Source organism: Peromyscus californicus, unplaced genomic scaffold (assembly GCF_007827085.1).
Source record: "Peromyscus californicus insignis strain IS unplaced genomic scaffold, ASM782708v3 Scaffold_11__1_contigs__length_118956290, whole genome shotgun sequence".
In the NCBI taxonomy this organism is placed as follows: Eukaryota; Metazoa; Chordata; class Mammalia; order Rodentia; family Cricetidae; genus Peromyscus; species Peromyscus californicus.
In genome coordinates this window covers 104,579,702-104,600,315 of record NW_026294402.1, presented here as the reverse complement: position 1 = coordinate 104,600,315, position 20,614 = coordinate 104,579,702, and the positions used below count along the sequence as shown (strand labels likewise).

The 20,614-nt window shown below is 51.3% G+C and overlaps 1 protein-coding gene and 1 long non-coding RNA gene across 6 annotated transcripts in view; one reads left to right on the top strand and one right to left on the bottom strand.

The window, feature by feature from the left end:
• Positions 1-20,614, bottom strand: part of Scap (SREBF chaperone) — a 72,037-nt gene that overhangs the window by 3,982 nt on the left and 47,441 nt on the right. For all 5 annotated transcript variants that reach the window (XM_052721859.1, XM_052721850.1, XM_052721878.1 and 2 more), the window contains 14 exons: positions 9,926-10,083; positions 9,061-9,281; positions 8,762-8,867; positions 8,109-8,281; positions 7,658-7,784; positions 5,582-5,694; positions 4,265-4,359; positions 3,261-3,359; positions 2,902-3,120; positions 1,834-2,210; positions 1,255-1,443; positions 969-1,170; positions 777-892; positions 29-542 (listed from right to left, as the gene is read on the bottom strand). In XM_052721859.1, coding sequence (XP_052577819.1) covers positions 29-542; positions 777-892; positions 969-1,170; positions 1,255-1,443; positions 1,834-2,210; positions 2,902-3,120; positions 3,261-3,359; positions 4,265-4,359; positions 5,582-5,694; positions 7,658-7,784; positions 8,109-8,281; positions 8,762-8,867; positions 9,061-9,281; positions 9,926-10,083 — 2,709 coding nt within the window. The remainder of the gene's footprint in view (positions 1-28; positions 543-776; positions 893-968; positions 1,171-1,254; positions 1,444-1,833; positions 2,211-2,901; positions 3,121-3,260; positions 3,360-4,264; positions 4,360-5,581; positions 5,695-7,657; positions 7,785-8,108; positions 8,282-8,761; positions 8,868-9,060; positions 9,282-9,925; positions 10,084-20,614) is intronic.
• Positions 10,090-18,294, top strand: LOC128099953 (uncharacterized). Its single transcript, XR_008214617.1, has 2 exons — positions 10,090-14,978; positions 15,198-18,294. It is a non-coding gene; the product is annotated as an uncharacterized LOC128099953 (long non-coding RNA).

Sequence of the window (20,614 nt, the reverse complement as noted above, 5' to 3'; positions counted from 1 at the left end):
AGCTAGATGTGAGTACCCCTCGGCTCACCTCCAGTCGGCCGCTGCTCCGCCCGACCACGATGAGGTTGCCTTGCAGCTCCAAGCTCCAGACAGAGCCGGCTGTGCTGGGGGCCCAGGCTAGAGCAGGGGAGCTCTTCTCCGGTGCAGCCCCCTCTTCCTGAGAAGCCTGGGGCAGCGGGGATCCCGGAGAGGGTGGGCGCAGGGCCGGCATGCACACAGCAGCCAGGCCCTCCTCCTGGTACACACGCTGCACCAGGCGGCTGAAGTCATAGCCAGAGTCCCTAGAGCGGCCACAGCCCGCCCGGTGCCGAGGCTCGGGCTGAGCGGGCTCTGGGGGCAGCTGCACCGAGAAGTTGGTGTCGATTAAGCAGGTGAGGTCTGGCTGGTCCTCGAAGAGGGAAGGCGGGGGAGGCCCTCGGGGGCGGTGTCGCAGCGGAGGGCTATCCCCAGGCTCCTCGGGGCTAGTTTTGCCGCCATCCGACAGCTTTTCCCAGTTCTCCTGAGCTTCAAAAGCTCCGCCTCCGCAGCTGTCCCGGCGTGGCCTGCCCAGGTTGAGGGGCCGCAAGAATGAGCGGAGAGCAGCGGAGCCCGCGAGAGCAAGCAAGGGGCAAGGCCAACCCGCGCTTACCCTGGGCAAGCAAGGGGCAGGGCCAACCTGCACTTACCCTGGGCAAGCAAGGGGCAGGGCCAACCCGCGCTTACCCTGGGCAAGCAAGGGGCAGGGCCAACCCGCGCTTACCCTGGGCAAGCAAGGGGCAGGGCCAACCCGCGCTTACCCTGGGCGCGGGATGCGCATGAGGCAGTCCCCGGTCTGTGCGTCCCACACGCAGACTTGGCCTGCCAGGCAGCAGCTCACTAGCAGCATCCCATCGCTAGCCAGACACTCGATGTCCTGCGGGAGGGGGCTGTGTTGGCACAGGCCAAGGCCGTGCGTGAGGTCTGCCATCCGCGGAACCCCAGCCACTCACCATAAGGTGCCCGCGCAGCACAAGCGGCACGATCTCCGTCTCAGGCGGTGCGTAGCCGTAGTCATCGCAGGGCAGCTCTCCGCGCCGCCGCCTGCCGGGACCACCACCCGGCTGCCCGTAGTTCCGCGGGCAGAGCACCCGGTAGAGGCAGAGCAACAGCAGCACGAGGACGATGCCCGCTGCCAGGCCAAGCGCGGCCACCCTGCGCCGGACAGCAGAAGTGTGAGCAGGCTGCGCCCAACACTGGCTCCACCCCGGCCCACTTCTTGCCTCGCTGGGGCCTTACTTGTACAGGGTAACGTCGCCATGGGCTTGGGTTCCACCTGGCCCCTTGGGTCCGGCCTCCCAGAGGTCTGCAGGCAAATGTTCAGGTGGGGCCCAGGCACTGCGACCATCCTGAGGGTGCCGCCCCTCCAGCGCCTCCCGTGGATTCAGGCGCAGTGTGACAGGTATGACAGGCAGCAGGCTGATGTACCTGTGAGCAGGCAGTGATGGCCGGCCTCAGAAGGGATGCCCTCCTAAAGTGGTCTTCTCAGGCCTGTAGCCGCCTCCCAAAACCAGCTCTGGTACCCCAATCTTGCTATTTTCCAACACTAGCACCCTAACAACCATCAATGGGTTTCATTCTGCCACGGAAGAAGGGCAAGCAATCTTTAACCCTGAGAACAAGGACTCGGAGTCACCCTCCCAGGTGTCTGCTGGGAGCGCCACCAGCTCCTCTATCACTGTCCCATGAACTGTTTCCAACTACTTCAAATCCAGTGCAGAACTGAGACTAGTTTTCTCTCACCTAGTGGAGGAGATGCTCTGGGGATGGTGCGCTGATACCAAGGGGGAGGCTGACAGTTGGCACAGCCCCACTTACCTTTTGGCCAGCGTGATGTTGTAGTAGTTGAAGAGTGTGGGCCAGTGGCGGAAGGACAATTTCCTCCACAGCTCCTCATCCTCAGGTCCCCACGTTACCTCTGGGGCGCGGCTGTCATGGACACCCTCTGCTGGAACGGCATGCTCAGGCAGCCCACCTGGCAGTGTCTGGTTCTCTGGTAGTTTAGGAGCATCAGGTGGGAAGATGGAGAAGGCAGGGTCCGGGTGGCTGGCAGGCAGCACTCCACTAGGCACAGGCATGGGGCCCAGGGACCCCTCACCCAGTGGGCTCTGTTCTGTCACCTGGGCAGCGAGGTAGGTGCGCAGCCCTGCTGGGTCTGTGTATACCAGGATGCCAATCCAAACAACGGTGCCAGCCTGCAGTGGGATATCAAGTGCTCAGCAGGGTCTTGTAGGCATCGGGCAGCCCCAGGCCCCAAGCAATCCTGGCTCTCACACTGGAACGACCTAGATGTGCAGGCAGGACGTGGCCCCCAATCCATGCTTTCTTCCCCCCACCCCAGGTCCTCTCTCTACCATCGGCTGACAACTGCCATAGAGGCCTGGCTCCCTTTCCATGGCTAAGGATTAGGTTTTCAAGGCTCGAAATCACTGGAATCGCTTTAGCTTGTCAGAACTTCCCCTCCTCTCCTGAGCTGGGTCCAGAAAGCTGACGCCATTCCCAGGTCAGCATGGCCAGAGGGACCAGCTGCCTGACCGACTGAAAACCTTCCAGAGGGCCTCAGTGTTAACCCCCCTCCCGGCAACCAGCACATTCCACTATTCTCTGGGGCTTGCATGCTACATGGGGGCTGATTAAAAACCACAATCCAGGAAAACATTGACCATGCAAAGTGGCTTCATCCTAGAGAATCCCCAGAATCCCCGTCCCGGGTCCCTCTGCAGAGGCCGTTCCTCCCCAGCCTGGAGCTACTTCCTCAACAGACAGGTCAGGCATTACTGGCCAGGGAGGAAAAGGTATATCGAACAGCTCTGGAAGCAAGGCTTTGAAGGCCACCCTGGGATCTGAATGCTGTCCTCTGCAAGGCAGCGCAGGGGTGACGGGTACCATGATGAGACGCTGTGCCAGGCGAGTACGGGCCAGGAAGTAGATGACTCGCAGTCTTTTGGGGAGCCGCAGGTTTCGGAAGGAAGATGGTTGCAGTGTGATGGTGTGTGGTGTGGACGGCCGTACAGCTAGCTGTCTCTCATAGCGTGCTGGCCTCCCCACAGGCTTGGCTGAGGGCAGGCAGGATTCAGGGGGTAGACGCTTGTTCAGGTCCGCTAGCTGTCGAGGGCACAGTGATCAGGCCCCAAGCTGTTCAGAGGCTGCCTGCGAGAGTGCTGCCTCTGCCTGGGGCCACACTCTCAGCAGAGCAGCCACCAAGTAAGAGAGTGGGTAGGCCCCACCCACTCAGCCGCTCTTACCTCCATCCGCCGAATGTCGATTGACAGGACAGTGGTGAAGAACAGCATCTGGAGGAAGAAGTCAGACACCAGGCCCACAACAGCAAAGAGGCAGAACTCCTGGAATGACAACACACGATAGCCATTGTGGCTACACAGCTGCAGAGAGCAGATCCCTCAGGATTAGCAGAGCACAGCAAAGACAAAGGAAAATATTCTTCAGCAACCTCCTGGAGACTAGGGGGGCAGGCTAGCGGCTCACTAGGGGGCAGCACGGAACTGCTGCCTTTCTCCACAGTGGACTGAGAGGGTGCTGTTCTAGAAAATTCTAGTCCCTTGAGAAAGGCATAAGGGCCTGATCCAACCCAGAAAACTTTAAGCCCACTAGCATGCTCCCTAAAAGCCCTCCTCCACAGGCCTTGGCCTGTTCGTGTGCCTTTCTGGCCAGTTACCACTGAAGTCAGAGGTGAATTCTACCCTAACACGGCAAAGAAGTGATTTGCACCCTAGGCCTAGCTAAGGGGCAGAACTTGCTCAGAGTTAGGTTTTCTTGCCCTGCCCTTGTTCGAGACCCATGGCATAGCAACTTGGATTCTATTAAAAACCTGAGTGAAGCCGGGCGGTGGTGGCGCACGCCTTTAATCCCAGCACTCGGGAGGCAGAGCCAGGCGGATCTCTGTGAGTTCGAGGCCAGCCTGGGCTACCAAGTGAGTTCCAGGAAAGGCGCAAAGCTACACAGAGAAACCCTGTCTCGAAAAAACCAAAAAAAAAAAAAAAAAAAAACCTGAGTGAGGCCGACCCAGCACTCGGGAGGCAGAGGCAGGTGGATCTCTGTGAGTTCGAGGCCAGCCTGGATTACAGATCAAGATCCAGAAAAGGCACAAAACTACACAGAGAAACCCTATCTCGAAAAACCAAAAAAAAAAAGCCTAAGTGAGGACACAGACAGACAGACAGACAGACACACACACACACACACACAGACACAGAGTTGGCTGCCAAGAGGTAAAGCCTTGGGGCCTTACCTGGATGGCAGGCACAAGGGTGAAGTAGCCAATAAGGATGATGCCCAATTCAGTTGCCATGTTCTTCATGATGGACCAGCTCTCACTACTTAAGCCTGCAGGGCAAAAGCAGAGCATGGGTCAGTGAGGACCTACCTGCTTTAAAGTCTGCACCTGACCTTGTAGTCCTCAGGACACAAGCATGAAGAGGGGTCCAGCCTCTGGACAGTCACTCCACTCAATGGCCTGACTCTAGGAGTCACTACCATCACATAGCTGCTACAGAGGAAGGGTGGGGTGCAGCAGAATGCTCTGGCCATCACAACAAAGGAAAACCAGGGTGATGAGGTGAGAAAACCCAGGAAGAAAGCCCAGTGCCACCCACTGTAACCACATCCACTCCTGACCATCCAGCACACAGGCCAGAGCAATGGAGGACGTAACTGGCTCTTCCTCACGCTGTCCCCAGGGTCATGCTACTATAGCTGTCTTAGGAACAAGTCTCTGCATGTGCAGTGTGTATGAGCTTACGAGAGACTCAGCCTCATCTCTTCACAACCCCACACCCAGCACAGGACGGGACAAGGCACACAAGTCCATCAGAGGTGGGGGAATGAACGCAGAGCCAGTTCTGTGTTCCTCCCAGCATGGGCCTAGGACAAAGCGCCTTAAGATTGACCTCCTCTTAGCAGGGCATGGCGGCGCACACCTGTAATCCCAGCATTCAAGAGGCAGGGGCAGGAGGATCTCTATGAGTTTGAGGCCAGCCTGGTCTATAGAGCAAGTTCCAGGCCAGCCAAGGCTACACAGTGAGACTGTCAGGAGATGGGTGGGGAGGCTGCTACTGGCTGGATGGCTTTCTTACTGACACATGGCCAGGACCAAGCACACTGTAAGGACTCGATGTAACTGACAGGCTGGCCAGTTACATACTAGGCTGAAGGCCAAAGCAGGGCAGGTTTCTTTTGTTAGGGTTGTGTGATGCATATGTATGCAAGCACGTGGAGAGGTCAGAGGTCACACCAGGTATTGTTCTCCAGGAACCATCTACTCCGTATTCTGAGACAGAGTCTCACTGGCCCAAGATTCACTGAAGAGGTCAGCTGGCTGGCCAGTGAGCTCTGAGGATCCACTGTCTCTGTCTCTCCAGTGCTGGGACTACAACTGTGTACCACTTTGCCCTGGCTTTTCACATGGGTCTAGGGGTTGACTCAGGGCCTCACACCTGTACAGCAAGCACTTTACTGAGCCATCACCACATCCCTGAAGGTCAGGCTTGGAGAGCTCCTTCTCTCCCTGGGCGTAGATAGAGAGAGCAGCCCACCACCCCAGTGTTACCTTGTGCGATCCGAAGCTTCACCTCCAGGTCCACTGGGGTCGACACCACTGACTTGGTGAGCACCAGCACATTCTCTAGCCCAATAACCACCACCAGGTATGGGAAAATCTCACTGGGGACAGAACGGGAGACAGGAAAGGGTTGGCTCTTACCAGACTTGAGCCCTGAAAGGCTGTGGGGCTTCCAGCCTGTAGCAGAGGCCGCCAAGTGGCCCCTGCAGCACAGGGCAGAGGCCCCCTAATGTACCTCCCCATCCAGCAGGGCCTCTTGTCAACACAGCTTTTAGCTCTGAGGCAGGTTCCAAGGCTTTGCCAAGGAGCCCGTTACCACCCCTGTCTCCTCTTTCCAGTGGAGAAAGGGGCTGGAAGAGGCCCCCTGGGAACGTCCCTGCCCCACTGCCAGACACAGCTTTCTTAACCCCTCCTACACTGGACTCCAATGGCTGATGGAATGACCGTTTCGAGGACCCTATACTGGCTACTCCAGGCCAAGATACTGAACTAAACGGGACGGATGACCTGGTCTCATGCCTAAGCTTTGCTGAGACGCTGTCTGGAGAAGAGAAGAGGAACGCTCCCACAGGGCATCTGGCTGAGCCTCACCCACCCAGGTGAAGTTCTGAAAGTGGCTCAGAGAAGAAAGCAGTCCAGGACAAGGAGCGGAACAGAGAGACACAAAGTAGCTTTTCTGTACCGCCAGCTGCTACTGACTAGTGCCCTAGGCCTTGGCTCTGATATCTAGCATAGGGGAGAAAGTGGCCTGAGAAGCCAAGGTCAGGGCCAGGCCAGTCAGCCAGCGGGTAAGCAGGCATGCCAGCCACAGAGACCAGAGCCTAAGGACAAAGGCAGGGAAGGGCTCTGGACTAAGATTTTCAGAGGAACGAGGGGAAAGTAATGTCAGTGAAGAAGGTGGCAAACAATACGTCCCCATATACTGACGACGCGGACCGGACCGATACTTACTGTGGGCATTTAAATCTTTAAAAGGAAACCCTTTGATTATGTTCAGTAAAAACATGTATGTGTGTATGCATGAATGCACACACATTCTCTCCTTCTAGAATGAGGGTTCTAGAGACTGAGCTCAGGTAATCAGGCTTGGTGGGAAGTGCCTTCCCAACGGAGTCACCTGGCCAGTCCTCTTTCAATAGTGAAGAAGACCCCTACGCTTCTGTATCTCACACACTCCTGGACACAAGCCATTAGAAAGCAGTGTGAGGGGCTGGGAAATGGTTCAGCAGTTAAGAGTGCTCCCTGCCCTTGCTTACTGAGTTCAGTTCCCAGCACTTACATCCGGCAACTCACAACCCCCATAACTCCAGCTCCGGGGGCTCTGATGCCCTCTTCTGGCCTCTGTGGGCACTCGTACTCCTGTGCACATTTTTCTATCCCCCAACATATTAAAAACAATAAAAATAAATCTAAAAATTTGGGAGGCAGAGGAAGGCAGATCTCTGTGAGTTCAAGGCCAGCCTGATCTACAGAGTGAGTTCTAGGATAGCCAGAGCTACAAAGAGAAACCCTGTCTCAAAAAAAAAAAAAAAATCTAAAAAATAAAAGCACTGGGCAGTGGTGGCCACACCTTTAATCACAACACTCAGGAGACAGAGGCAGGCAGATCTCTATGAGTTTGAGGCCAGCCTGGTCTACAGAGCGAACTCCAGGACAGCCAGGATTGTTATACAGAGAAACCTTATCTCAAAAACAAACAAACAAACCCAAAAAATAAATAAAAACAATGTGCCTATGGATTTAAAATCTAAACACCAACATCTATGTATACACAGATGCCATATACGTACAAACACAAATATTCTACACATAAAACACAATGTATATGTGTATATACATATACATGCATATAACCACGTTTTATATATATATATACACACACACATATATATGCCATATACATACACATATGCTTAAAAAGAAAGTATACCTCTTCGATGTCAAAAATAATAAGGCAAAGACATGGGGTAACAGCAAACATCTAGTCCAATGGTCACCAGTGGTCACCATCAGGCCCAGACGTGCAAGGGGCCTGATGACTCCCTCTGGCCCCGTGAGACCTACCCGCCATTGAGTGTGGGTGTCAGGCCGAAGAGAGTGCACAGCCCCACAGACATGAGCAGGGAGCTAAGCACTGTGACCACAGCTGCCAGGGCGAGTCCCCACTTGGACTTGACCATGTCGATCTTGCCTGCAGAGCAGAGAGGGCCATCAGGGCAGCACCTCCCCCAGCCCGGGGCCCACCCTGACTGAGCTCCTGGGAGCAGACTTCGCCGACAATCGACAATCGAGAATCAAGAGGAAGAAAAGGACTAGTGTGGACACCTCTGGTCTCGTGAACACAGCATACCTTTTGGGAGCTCTAACCCACAAAGTCTGCCTCGGAAGCCCCTGAGAATCTCTGGGGGAATGAAGCCCTGGTTTTAGTGACCACCAGATACATTCTACATCTTGGCTCCAGGCATCTCTGGCAGGAGGGAGGCGGGTGTCATGGACAGCTCACTCGGAGACCTACGTGTAGAGAAGTAGATGTAGGCAAACAGGATGATGTAGGTGGTCACCAGCGGGACGAGCTCTGCGATGCCGATCTCCTCTTTGAAGTGCACATGGACCAGGTTCTCTGCTCGCAGGCTGCAGTTGGGGCTGGGGTGCAGGAGCATGAGCCGGGCACGCAGGCTGTTCAGAAACCTGTAGACAAAAAGTCCCTAGAGGGGCCAGCAGGTCTCCTCCTCCCCTTTGTGAAAGGCGGCTACTCCACGGTGTTTCAACATCTCTAGTCTCCACGGACACCACCAGGACGGCAAAGGTGGCAAACCTCCTTCCTGACTTATCATACAACCCCAGGTGCCAAAGGCTAGACGAGCACGTCAGAGGCACCACAAGCACCCTTGCCGATTGTGGAGAGCTGTGCAGTGGCTCAGACAAGACACAGGCTGCACCAAGCTCAGCAGTCAGCTGAGGCACCCACCCAGGGCTTAGGAAGAAACCAGAGGAAACACCAGAGATTGTCAGAGCTGTCCTGAGGACCATCCTCATTCAAATGACCAGATATAGTTCTTTGGTGTAAAGAACATAAACATTTCAACAGGAAGCCTGGGGCCATGCTGGTCAGAGAAGCAACCACTTAAGCCTAAGTCCCCCAGAGCAGGCGGGACCTGAGCACCTTACTTGGCATGGTAGCGCTGGAAGACCAGGGTGATGGTATAGGAGACCATCCTCTTCCTTGTATAGAGGCTCACCCCACTGTACTTCCCAGGAACACCGAACAGCAAGTCTGTGGGCAGAAACCAGCAAGTACTCACATAGCAATTAGACTCACGGGGATGGGCTGGTGACAGGGCTACCCAGGACCCCTTCCCTAGAGCTACTCTGAGAAGCAAGGGTTGGCCCCTGACAGACTAGAGCACCCAATGAAGGAGAGAGCGACCACACACAGGCTCGCTCCAGACCCTGAGGGCTTAGGGCACCTTTGAGTGTAGCTGAAGTCTGCAGAGTTTTGGGCTCATGCTGATGGATGGTCCCAATGATGTCAGGGTCGGCATGGAATCGTTCCCAGTCGTTCTGCCAGAAGTTCCCAGGGGACAGTAGCAGGCAGCCATGTTCGGGAAGTAGGCTCTGGAGTTTCTTGAGGCCTGGCAGCAAGTCTGTTACCTGAAGGCAAACTTCCTCCAGGCTCTTGGTCCCCGAGCTATGCAGAAGATGGGAAGAAGCCTCTGATGTTTCTTGCAGCACAGGGCCAACCCACTGCACTTATGGGGCATCATCTGTCATCAGGCTCCTAAATGCCTTATTTCCCCGCTGGATCCAGAAGAGCCTGATGCCTAGGGCAATGGGAAATACTTCCAAGTGCTTAACAAGACCATGCATCTGTCCAGCCCTCAGAATGCACTGGAGCCCTAAAGCCCATCTCCTTCCAGGAAAAGCAAGTGTGTGAGAGCATGCAAACTCCCACTAAGCACCTCTGCCAATTTTAGTGGACAAGCAGGAGAGGAAGAAACTTTAGGGTTTTAGTTCACCAAAATTCTTATCAAAGCCATTAGTTAACTAAAACCTGATGGGGACAATCTGTTAAGCCAACATGTTCCAGAAGGTACCCCCAGGTAGAGCTTGCTAATCTTAGCAAAGCCCAAAGGCAGGAGCCATGGGTCGCTGTTTCTCAGTTACCTCCCTATGGTTAGGCCCATTCACACTCACTCTGTGAGGTGTAAGGATACAGTCACAAGAGCCCACAAAGACCCTGAGACCTGCAAAGCTGACTGGCTTGCAGTAGTTAAGACTGAGGAATATAACTCCCTTTGGTACTCGAGAGTCTGGGGTCCCTGAGAGGAGTACCTGTCTCTCAGCACGTGGTTCCGGATTTCCTCCACCAGTTGGAATGCCCGGGACAGAGGTGAACGGAACACATCTACCGCCAGAAGGTTTTTGTGCCAGGGAGACACTGATGACTTCACAAATATCTGTTGGATGTATGCCACTGGGGCACCCACATACTGTAGAAGAAACAGGACAGGATAGAATGGAAGCATGGGACCATGCTCAATAAGAGCTCACTGAGCAAGGGCTAATAGGAAACGTACTAATGGACCAGGTATCAGGAAAATATGGCCCCCACAAGCCAAAGCACAGCCCAGGTTCATTTTCTGTTGTTTCCTGGAATAAAGCTATGCCCAAACACCCCAGTGGTCCTCAGCTGTACCTACCCTATTACAACAGAGCTGTGTCTCTGCAACAAAGAGGTCTGGACTACCAGACTACCAAGCCTAAATCATTCATTGTCTAGCCCTTTACAGAGCACAGCTGGTACCTGCACCCGACCTCAAGCTCCCAGAGGCATGGAGCTGTCTCACTGATACACAGGTGTCGCTCCAGAGTTCCTACTCTGTAGTGTGCTTAAGAGATCAAGACCTAGCTGGGCAGTGGTGACGCACGCCTTCAATCCCAGCACTCAGAGTTCCTACTCTATAGTGTGCTTAAGAGATCAAGACCTAGCTGGGCAGTGGTGACGCACGCCTTCAATCCCAGCACTCAGAGTTCCTACTCTGTAGTGTGCTTAAGAGATCAAGACCTAGCTGGGCAGTGGTGACGCACGCCTTCAATCCCAGCACTCAGGAGGCAGAGGCAGGCGAGTTTCTGTGAGCTTGAGGTCAGCCTAGTCTACAGAGTGAGTTCCAGGACAGCCAGGCTACACAGTGAAACCTTGTCTTGAAAAACAAAACAAACAGATCAAGACCAAGTTTTTAGCTGGATATGGTGATGCCTGATAAAAAATCTAACATTGAGAGGCAGAGACAGGAGGACTGTCCCAGGTTTGAGGATCAGCCTGGTTTACATAACAAGTTCCTTGCCACCCAGACTACCTAACAACAAACTGTCTCAAAAGCAGCAAACAAATACAAGTTTTCAATCCCAGCTCTCCAACTCTATGGTGTTAGAAGCACATCTGACCTCCCTGAGTTAGAGGTTCCTCACTGTGAAAGAAAATAGCACCACCTACCCTGCAGCACCCAGATGTGTGCCTACCTCACTCACACAAGAATGTGTGTAAGCACGCACACATCTGTCCTGCTGCAGAGATGGGGTTTTAACAGAGATACTAGCACTAAACGGCAAGGAACACTGTTCTGACCCGACAGTACTGGAGGAAGCAAGGATTGCTCAGGGGTTTTTGAACCAAACAGGGTACCACAGTGTTGCAGTGGATACCATTCTACCTATGACCTTAAAGTGCCAGCCGCTGGGGTATGGCCTTGGAGCGACCCTTCAGACCTGAGAGGCACATAAGCTGCTCTCTTCTCTCCCTCATGGGCTTGGAGGTGGGACTGGCTCAGGCGGCAGGAGCAGTGTGGGGCGGGACCTCAGCCTTCCAGAACCCTGCGACGTTTCTGTTTAATGAGTTGTCTTTTCTGATTTATCTCCTAATAAATTCCTTATAACTCTTAAGCAGACTCCCTTGGATTTCTTGCTATACAGTGTCTCAGACTCAACTCTTTCACTAAATGTTGCACGTTTTTCTCACTAGAACCTGGTGGATGCCTGTCTAACTCCCAGAGCAAACTGGATAGTGGTTCCATAAACTCCTGGCAGAATGACAATGAATGCTTCCATCCTGATGCTGGCGTCACTGGGACCAAGCCCCAATCTGCAGATGAGAGCACTCACACATGCAATTCCCGGGACAGAAGTGCCATGGACCACTCCTAAAGTATCACTGTGTCAGCCCTAACTGAACAGCGGTGTGAATGGGACGGGGCAGAAGGGCAGGGAGCACATCTGAGGACTAAGGGACATGAGAGAAAGAAAGCCTGGACAGACAAAGGAACCCTGGAAGGGCGTAAGGGCAAGTGAAAGGCCAAGCTGGAAACCTGGTTGAACCTTCTGGACTTTAAACTGATGACAGAGAAAAGCTCAAATGTCCCTGAGGTGGAGGGGATGCCTAATGAGAGCAAGGTTTTGGAGAGACTACCCTGGAGGTTGAATGGCATCTAGAGGCAGAAAGACAGGCAGGTTAGAGGGGGCGAGGCAGGCCTGAGTGGCTGTGGGAGCCGTCTGAAGCCAAAGCTTGCCTTATTCAGGGACTCCAAAGGCAGTGGACAGAGAGAAGGCCACCGAGCCACCTCCTGGGCTCCAAGGAACAACTAAGAAGCAAAGTTCATGAAGCTCAGTTTACTTATTTTTGGTTGAGATGGGGTCTTAGGCTTAGTCCTAGCTGGACTGGAACTTGTAGCAATCCTCCTGCCTGTTTCCAAGCGTTGGGATTATAGGTATGTGCTCCTGAGCTGGCTGTGAAGTCATTTATGATGCAGTTTGCTGTGGACTCTGACCCACAGAGCTCACTTGAAGCGGCCACCAAGCGCTACTTCTGCGCCTGGCTGGAACTGGCTACCACAGGCTCTGCTCTGAAAGCATTTCACTGACTCAACACACATCTGTCCGAGTGAAGGAAATTTCCTCCCAGAGACCAAGAGCTCTAGAAGGAGGCTCATTTTGAAGATCATCTCCACACTGTGAAGGACAGCACCCTCATGGCACCATGGAGCTTCTAGCACCAGGCTTAATCCTCCTGGTGTCAGAGAGCTGTGACTCTGAACACACCACTCTGCCCTCTGCCCTCTGCCCTCACTCCAAAGGATCTGAACTACTGACCCTTCAGTCCATTTCCAGGCTAGGAACTCACACCCTTCTAGTACTCTTCCAGCTTCTTCCTACCCTGAATCATGTGGGGCTGTTCTCCTTCTTCTTCATTTCTTTCTTTTTTTTTTTTCTTCTTTTTTTTCAGTTTTTCGAGACAAGGTTTCTCTGTATAGCCCTGGCTGTCCTGGAACTCACTGTGTAAACCAGGCTGTCCTCAAATTCAGAGATCCGCCTGCCTCTGCCTCCTGAATGCTGGGATGTTGGCATGCGCCGCTCTCACCCCCCACCCCCACCCTCACCCCCTGGCCTTGGGCCAGTATTTCAGCAAAAGACTAGTAACTACAGTTTACAATCTGGGATGGAGGGTCAGGTTCCATCAGCAGTTTTAGTAGTGCCCCATTCCCGAGCTTCTCCACTTTCCTTCCTGCAAGTCTATTGCTATGGCACCATCATTCTTTCACGGGAAGGGAGTAGCATGGTTTTCTATGTGGGTGATGTGTATCTGTTTTGGAGGAGAGGTTCTTACTACGTAGCTTTGGCTGGCCTCAGATCTGTAATTCTCCTGCCTTAGCCTCCTGAGTGCTGGTGTTACATGGGTGTGGCACCATGCCCAGCCTTCCACCACATTTCTTTAGGAATTTGTTGTTATCCCATTTGCCCTAGACAACTTTCTCCTTTGACGCTCCACCAATTCTGGGTAACCCACAGCTCCTGTACTTTCCTTCATTGGCTGGCGGCCTTTGCAAGCAAACCAAGTTGATGGGGCCCCTGTACAGACTCATTCTTCAGTTTACCTGGGTCCCCTCAGCTGGATGGCTCTTGACTCATGTCTACCAACTTCTATCTGAACCTTCCAAGAAGGTGCTCCACATTCTTCTAGTTTTTTCAAGATTTTGGTCCAGTCATTAAATATATCAAGTTATCATCTAATGTGACCTTAAGTTCCCTCTCTGGACATCAATATTCTCTCATAGTGGCAGCTGTCCACAATCCCTAGACTGACTTGGAAACTTCCAGAAGCAGACCTGGAAACCATTAGTTCATCTGGATGGTACAAGAAACAGGGAGGGAGGCAGCCAGCCAACGGTGTATTGAGCAAGTGACCTCACAGAGCCTGAGCAGGTAGAGCTGAGACTCCATTCTGCTCCTACAGACACTGAGGGCTGTTCTGAGGTCAGGGATTCTCCAGCACCACAGGCCTCTGTAGAGCAGGGAGATGCAATGCTGGTGAGAAGGCAGGCAGAAAAATATTAGTGAAGATGAGGTGTGGCCCATCCATTGTAGAGTGCACGCATTCAGTGAAGATGAGTTCTCTTAATAACCCCACCTGACGTCCAAGTGAGAAACAGGTATGGAAGCAGATAAAGAATAGTACCCTACATGTGTGAGAGCAGATGCAAAAGTATTTAAGGGACCCAGATCTCCCTGAACAAATAAAGACTCTTGACTAGATGGAGACAGTGGCAGGTAGCCTTCTAACATGACCCCCAATAAGCCACGTCTTCTGGGGCTCATGACCTTGTGCAATCTTGCCCCCTTAAGAGAATGCTAGATCTACTGATTTATTTCTGTTGAAACAAGACATCATCTTAGCCATTCTGGAAAGGGCATTTAGGCAACACTCAGAAAGCAACTAAGAGGCCTGCAAGAAATTTGCAGCCAGTCAGCCATGTGAGCGAGTGTGGAAACAGATTCCTCTGAGTTGAATTCTGAGGTCTGGAAGCCTGGGCTGACAGCTGGACTGCAGTGTTGTGAAAGACCCTAAGCTAAATACCTAGATAAGAGAACCAAGGTCAGGCTAGCTAATGGACAAGTCTAAGGTCACACAGCTGATAGGGAGTAGATCCAGATTAAACTCCCAGCTGCCTGACCCCAAGTTTATTTCCTCCTCTACAGCCAACCTGCTCAGATAATGCCATACAATCTTGACGTGGGAGAAAAAGCCATAAGCAGTATGGGAGAAGAGCTGGGGTCCTGGGGACCAATGGCATCTCTGGCCACCACTGTTCAGAGCATGAGGTCTCTGCCTAGATCTTCTCTGTGTCCAGGCTTAGGCAGCCACCACAAACTCTACAATATTAGCCTTGGGAGCCCAGCGTGGAAGAAGACTATATGCCTCTGGGAACCTGCTAGATTGGTCTGTATAAGGGCCTGGTGAGGACTGTGGTGAAGGCAATCCCATTGCTCTAAGCAATAAGTTCAGATTACCAAGGAAGCTGCTCTATGGTAGGCATTCAAGTCCTGGAATCCTCAGGTTTCTTCTTCTTCTTCTTTTTTTTTTTTTTTTTTTAAAGATTTATTTATTTATTATGTGTGCAGTGTTCTATCTGCACGTATCCCTGCAGGCCAGAAGAGGGCACCAGATCTCATCACAGATGGTTGTGAGCCACCATGTGGTTGCTGGGAATTGAACTCAGGACCTTTGAAAGAGCAAGCAGTGCTCTTAACCTCTGAGCCATCTCTCCAGCCCAAGGTTTCTTCTTCTTTAAAACTCATTTTCTACTTTAAATTTAGTTCTTCCTTCATAAGTAAATAGAGCTACCTAGACTCAAATTTCAGTGCCACCACCCCTGGCTGTGTGCTACCAATGAGGGCCTATAGGCTCTCCAAGACTCCAGGTCTTCCTTACTGCTTAGGGAAATGGGAATAAACCACCCAGCCCAAATCAGGTCCCTGAGAAGGCCAATCAAAATAACAGATGTGAATCAAATCTAGCAAAGCATCAGAATTATGAAAAATGGACTTGGCATCCCAGGCAATTTCAACTCGCCTACTGGCCCCGACAGGTTCATTAGGATTGATTTTGTTCCCACCATTGTTACTGTCGTTCTTTTAAAAAGCAAACAGTGTCTAAGTGTATGAACGTTTTGTCTGCATGTAGGTGTGTGTACACATACAAGCCTCATGCCTTGGAGGTCAAAAGAGGGCATCCCCTGGAACTGAAGTTCTGGAATCCAAACCTGAGCCTTCCCTAACAGTGGTAAGTGCTCTTAATTGCTGAGCTATCTCTCTAGCCCATGCCATTCCTCTCAAGGGAATGGCTTCCACTAGCTGGTCCACGTTATTCTCTAAGGGCATTAACGGCTCCTACGATCTAGTCCCTGTTAGTCCCTCTAAGAGCATTAATGGCTTCCACTATCCACTCTTGAACTCAAGGGCCCAGAAACAACTTGGGCCCACCAACCTTCTCACTTACAATGCTCAAAATAAAGTAACAGGCACATTCATTGTCTCTAAATAATCCTGCTCTTTACTTACTCAACAAGAGCTCTTTCTTGAGCGCTCGTCTGTGGTGTGTAAAACACTGGTATTTATGTGAATCGGAGTGAACGTAACTTCAAGAGTATGGCAGCAAGCACAGAGGAGCAGCAGGATCCACATGTGCAAACAACAGGCTTCCCAGAGAAAGAGCCACTGAGCTGAGGGCGAGTCTTACAAGCAGTCCAAGCATACAAGCCTTCCTTTCCTCCTCTCCGCTCAGGCTAGCCAGACCTGATCCAGTCTGACAGCCACAGACATCTGCTGAATGTTAACAGTGGCCAGACGCTGCACCAAGTCTGCACCCTCTCATTTCATCCCTGACAAAGTGTAACACGGGGAAATTATCACCCTTGGTTCATGAACATGGGAACGACGGCCCAAAAGTCATCTGGCCAAGGCCACGCACTGGGAAATACAAGTCTCTACTGTTTCTGCTTTGTTTTTCTCTCTCTGTAACCACAGCCCTCTGCCCAGAAGGAATTGGCCCTTGCCAATCCTACAAAGCCAGAGGTCACACTAATATAGAGTGGACTGAACTCAGAGCAAGGACCTGGCAAGGACGATTGATTCTGTGTGGGGGCTGGAGAGATGGCTTAGTGGTTACGGGCACTTGCTGCTCTTTCAGCTCACAAACTCCTATAACTCTAGCTCTGGGAGATCTGACACCTTCTTCTGGGGCAGGCACACACAAACGCTCCTGCCTCTCTGCCTCTTCCTCTGCTTCCTGTCCCATGAGAAGAATACCTCTACCACTCTGCTTCTACCATGATGTTCTGCCTCATCTCAGACCCAAAGCAATAGAGCCATCGAAACTTGGACTGAAACTTCTGAAAACACAGACCATGCCATGCCACCAAGTGCTTCTCTTAGTTTGTGACAGTTTTCAGACTTGTCTTGTTTTGGGTGGCCTTGAAAGTTTTGTGGAGTGCTGGTCAGGTATCTCGGAGGGTGTCCCTCAACTGGAATTGATTGATGTTTTACTGAAGTAGACTAGAGCTGTATACATCCAGGAAGAAGAATCCCGAGGTCCCTGCAGCTCTCTTCCACCCCCGTCACTTGCTTGATGACTCGCCTGTCAAGGTCTCTACCGCACATACTCCTCTCTGCCTGTGCTCTGTAGAGGGAAGTCTCTAGACACTTAAGAAGCAGAAAAGTTGAGTATTGTGGACCATGCCTGTATTCCAGAACTTGAGAGGCAGAAGAATCAGGAGTTCAAGACCAGACCAGCCTCAGCTACACAGCCTAGACAACATTAAACCTTGTTTCAAAAAACAAAACAAACAAAAAGAGAAAGGAATTATATGCTAATTTCTTGAGAGGACTGACTATCTGCACAAATTATTCAGAATTTTTCTGCCCAGAAATTTGCCTATTGTCCCTATGTATTTATTTAGTCAGTTAATCAAATAGATTCAGGACAGACTTACAGGTATTTAGCATTTACTTGGAGTGTACTAACATGAGTATATAATTCAATACTCTTTCACTGTATTGCAACAACTGCTCCACACTGACAACTGAAAGCTCTTGGCCTCTGTCTCTGTGTGTGCGCGTGCACGTGACTGTGTGAGTTTATGTGCTCTAGGTGTGTGAAGGTGCCTGCAGAGGCCAGAGGGTGTTGATCCTGGGACTGGAGCTAGATATGGCTGTGCACTGCCTGGTGTGGGTGTTGGAACAGACCTCAGGTCCTCTTTAAGAACAATAAACACCTTTAACCACTGAGCTATCCCCCAGAGTCCCACCTCCACTATATCATTTAAATATATACTTCAAACCTTAAAAATCTTTGTCTTGCTGGGTGGTGGTGGCACACACCTTTAATCCCAGCAATTGGGAGGCAGAGGCAGGCAGATCTCTGTGAGTTCGAGGCCAACCTGGTCTACAGAGTGAGTTCCAGGACAGCTAAAGCTGTTACACGGAGAAACCCTGTCTCGAAAATAAAAAAAACAACTTTGTCTTATCTCTACACCCAGGGTGCGATCTCTTCAAGGACTAGCACCTTGAGCTGTCCCCATAGCATCCTGGTTTACACCATGTGGTGGTTTAAAAGAAAATGGCCCCCAAAGGGAGGGGCACTATTAGGAGGCCTTGAAGAAAGTGTATCACTGTGGGGGTGGGCTTTGAGGTCTCTTTATCTCAAGCTTCCCTCAGTGTGACAGTCAGTTGACTTCCTGTTGCCTGCAAGATATAGCATTCTTAGCTCCAGCACATCTGCCTGCATGCCACCAAGCTCCCCACCATGATGACAATGGACTGAACCTCTGAAACTGTAACTGAATCATCCCAATTAAATGTTCTACTTTGTAAGAGTTGCTGTGGTCATGGTATCCTTCACAGCAATAGTAACCCTAACTAAGACACCCCAAAAGCAAGAACAGAGCAAAGGAAAGAAGACAGAGGCCGTAGTTCTGTGGTGTGGCTGGGTGGAGGCTGCTGCGTCCCTCCCAGTGCGCAGGCCTCAACTTTTTCTCCAGAAACCATCATCTGTCCTGCTTGGCCAGGTGATAACATCAGCAACCAAGCAAGTGTCCTGGGGCCAGGGTCCGGGAATGAACTTCTCACCCACTAGATCTGCTGCTGCACAAACTCGGGGTTCCTCCAGTCACTGTTAGGAAGGTGGAGATGAGCTGGTCCAGAGAGAACAGACATGAGAGATGGATCCCTGTTCCTGGCCATGTAGCACAGCAGACATTTCCGCCCCTGCCTATGAGTTATGTGAAGGGAAGTCTTTCTTTCTTTCGTACGCTGCTTTGAGGTGAGTTTTCTGTTCTTTGTAACTGAAATGGTTCTCATACTATTATGGGTTTCTATTTTTATCATATGTAGCCAATGTGAGTGTGGTAACTTGTCACTGAGTTACATGACATTGGGCCACAGCATCAAGCCTGAGTCTCCTCCATCACTCAGGGATAGAGCTTATAACAGAAAGAACTAAATAACTATCTGACTGTTTAGACCTTAAACTGCTCTGTACACCTATTCATTGTTACCACCCAAGCCCAGTGACTGTTACTAAGGGAAGCCCACAAATGCATCTATCCTGTACAAACAGGCCCACTGAATTCTACTAGTCAAAAAACATCCATAAACCAAGACTACGTGGTTGGGACCTAGGTATCATCAGTTCAATACACAGTAGAACTACATTAAGCAGTTAATGATGGTAAAATATTTGCATCAAGATGATTCCACTGTGAACCAATGGCCAATTTGGGACATAGAACACAAAATAGTTTCTTTAATTAAAAAAACAAAAAACAACCAAAAAAAAATTTTTTTTTTTTTTTTTTGTTTTTCAAGACAGGGTTCTCTGTGTTGCCCTGGTATCTTGGCACTCTCTCTGTAGACCAGGCTGGCCTCAAACTCACAGAGATCCTCCTGCCTCTGCCTCCCGAGTACTGGGATTAAAGGAGTGCACCACCTCCACCTGGCTTCAAAAAACTTCTGTGTGTGTGTGTGTGTGTGTGTGTGTGTGTGTGTGTGTGTGCCTGCATGAGTTTATGTGCACCACGTGTGAAGGTTCCCTCAGAGACCAGAAAGCATCAGATCCTCTGGAACTAGAGTTACAGTTGGTTGTAAAGCCACCTGATGCGCATCTAGGAACCAAACCTGCTAGGAACTCTTTGACCACTGAGCTCTCTCTCTAGCCCAGAGCTAGATGGTCTCAGACCATGTGTCCTCTGACCATCACAGCAGAGCCCTGGTGAATAGGTGTCCTCTGACCATCACAGGCACAGTCCTGGTGAATAGGTGTCCTCTGACCATCACAGGCACAGTCCTGGTGAGCACAGATGCAAACTTCTCATGGACAAAATGTGTAACTGTAACACACCTCTCTTACCAGGGATCCTAGTTCAGCAACAGGGGAGTCAAACTCCTAAGTAGTGAGCTGACTTTAACCAGGAAGGAAATGGGAAAATGGCACTGTACGGTCAAGAGGTGGAGGAGAGGAGCTCTGTCCCAAGATTTGCTTTTCCTCCAAACACTCAGCAAGCTCAGCACCAACCTATGGGGCCAAAGCACAACACAAGAAAGACAGGCACATAAGGACTACCATGTCCTTACATGGTAGGTAAGATGTCCAGAGATGAGCTGGTCAAGCTCATGAGCTTCCAATAGTGAGCAGAGAAATCAGTCAGTGAGGTCCCAAGTTCGAGCCCTTCAACTGGGGAGACAATTTTTTTTCCCCATTCCTATCAGTGCTCAGCCCAGAGCTCATCCAAGTGATAACAGTACAGTCCAGTTGGCTAGGACTAGGAGAACAAAGAATTCTAATCCTGTGTTGACCCTCATAAATTAAGTAACCGAGGCACTTAATTACTTTGGGCCCCAACCTTCCTTCCTGTTTAAAAAAATAAATAAAACCTTTACTTTTTAAACCACCCGATTGGATTATGAAGATAAAAAACACCTAACTGATCTGAGGAAATTAGGCGAACTTTGCAATCATCAGGCAGTGTTGGGGTTCTGATGACAGAACACCCTGGGGGTGCTCCACTGTTCTCATGACTATCTAGGATCAAGGAGGAGCCGGCATGTCATCTGGTCCCTGCCCACGGTGTGTGAGCAGGCCAGGTATGAAGCCAGGTTCAGCTGCACTGAGAGGACAACTGAAAATCCTAGTCTGTC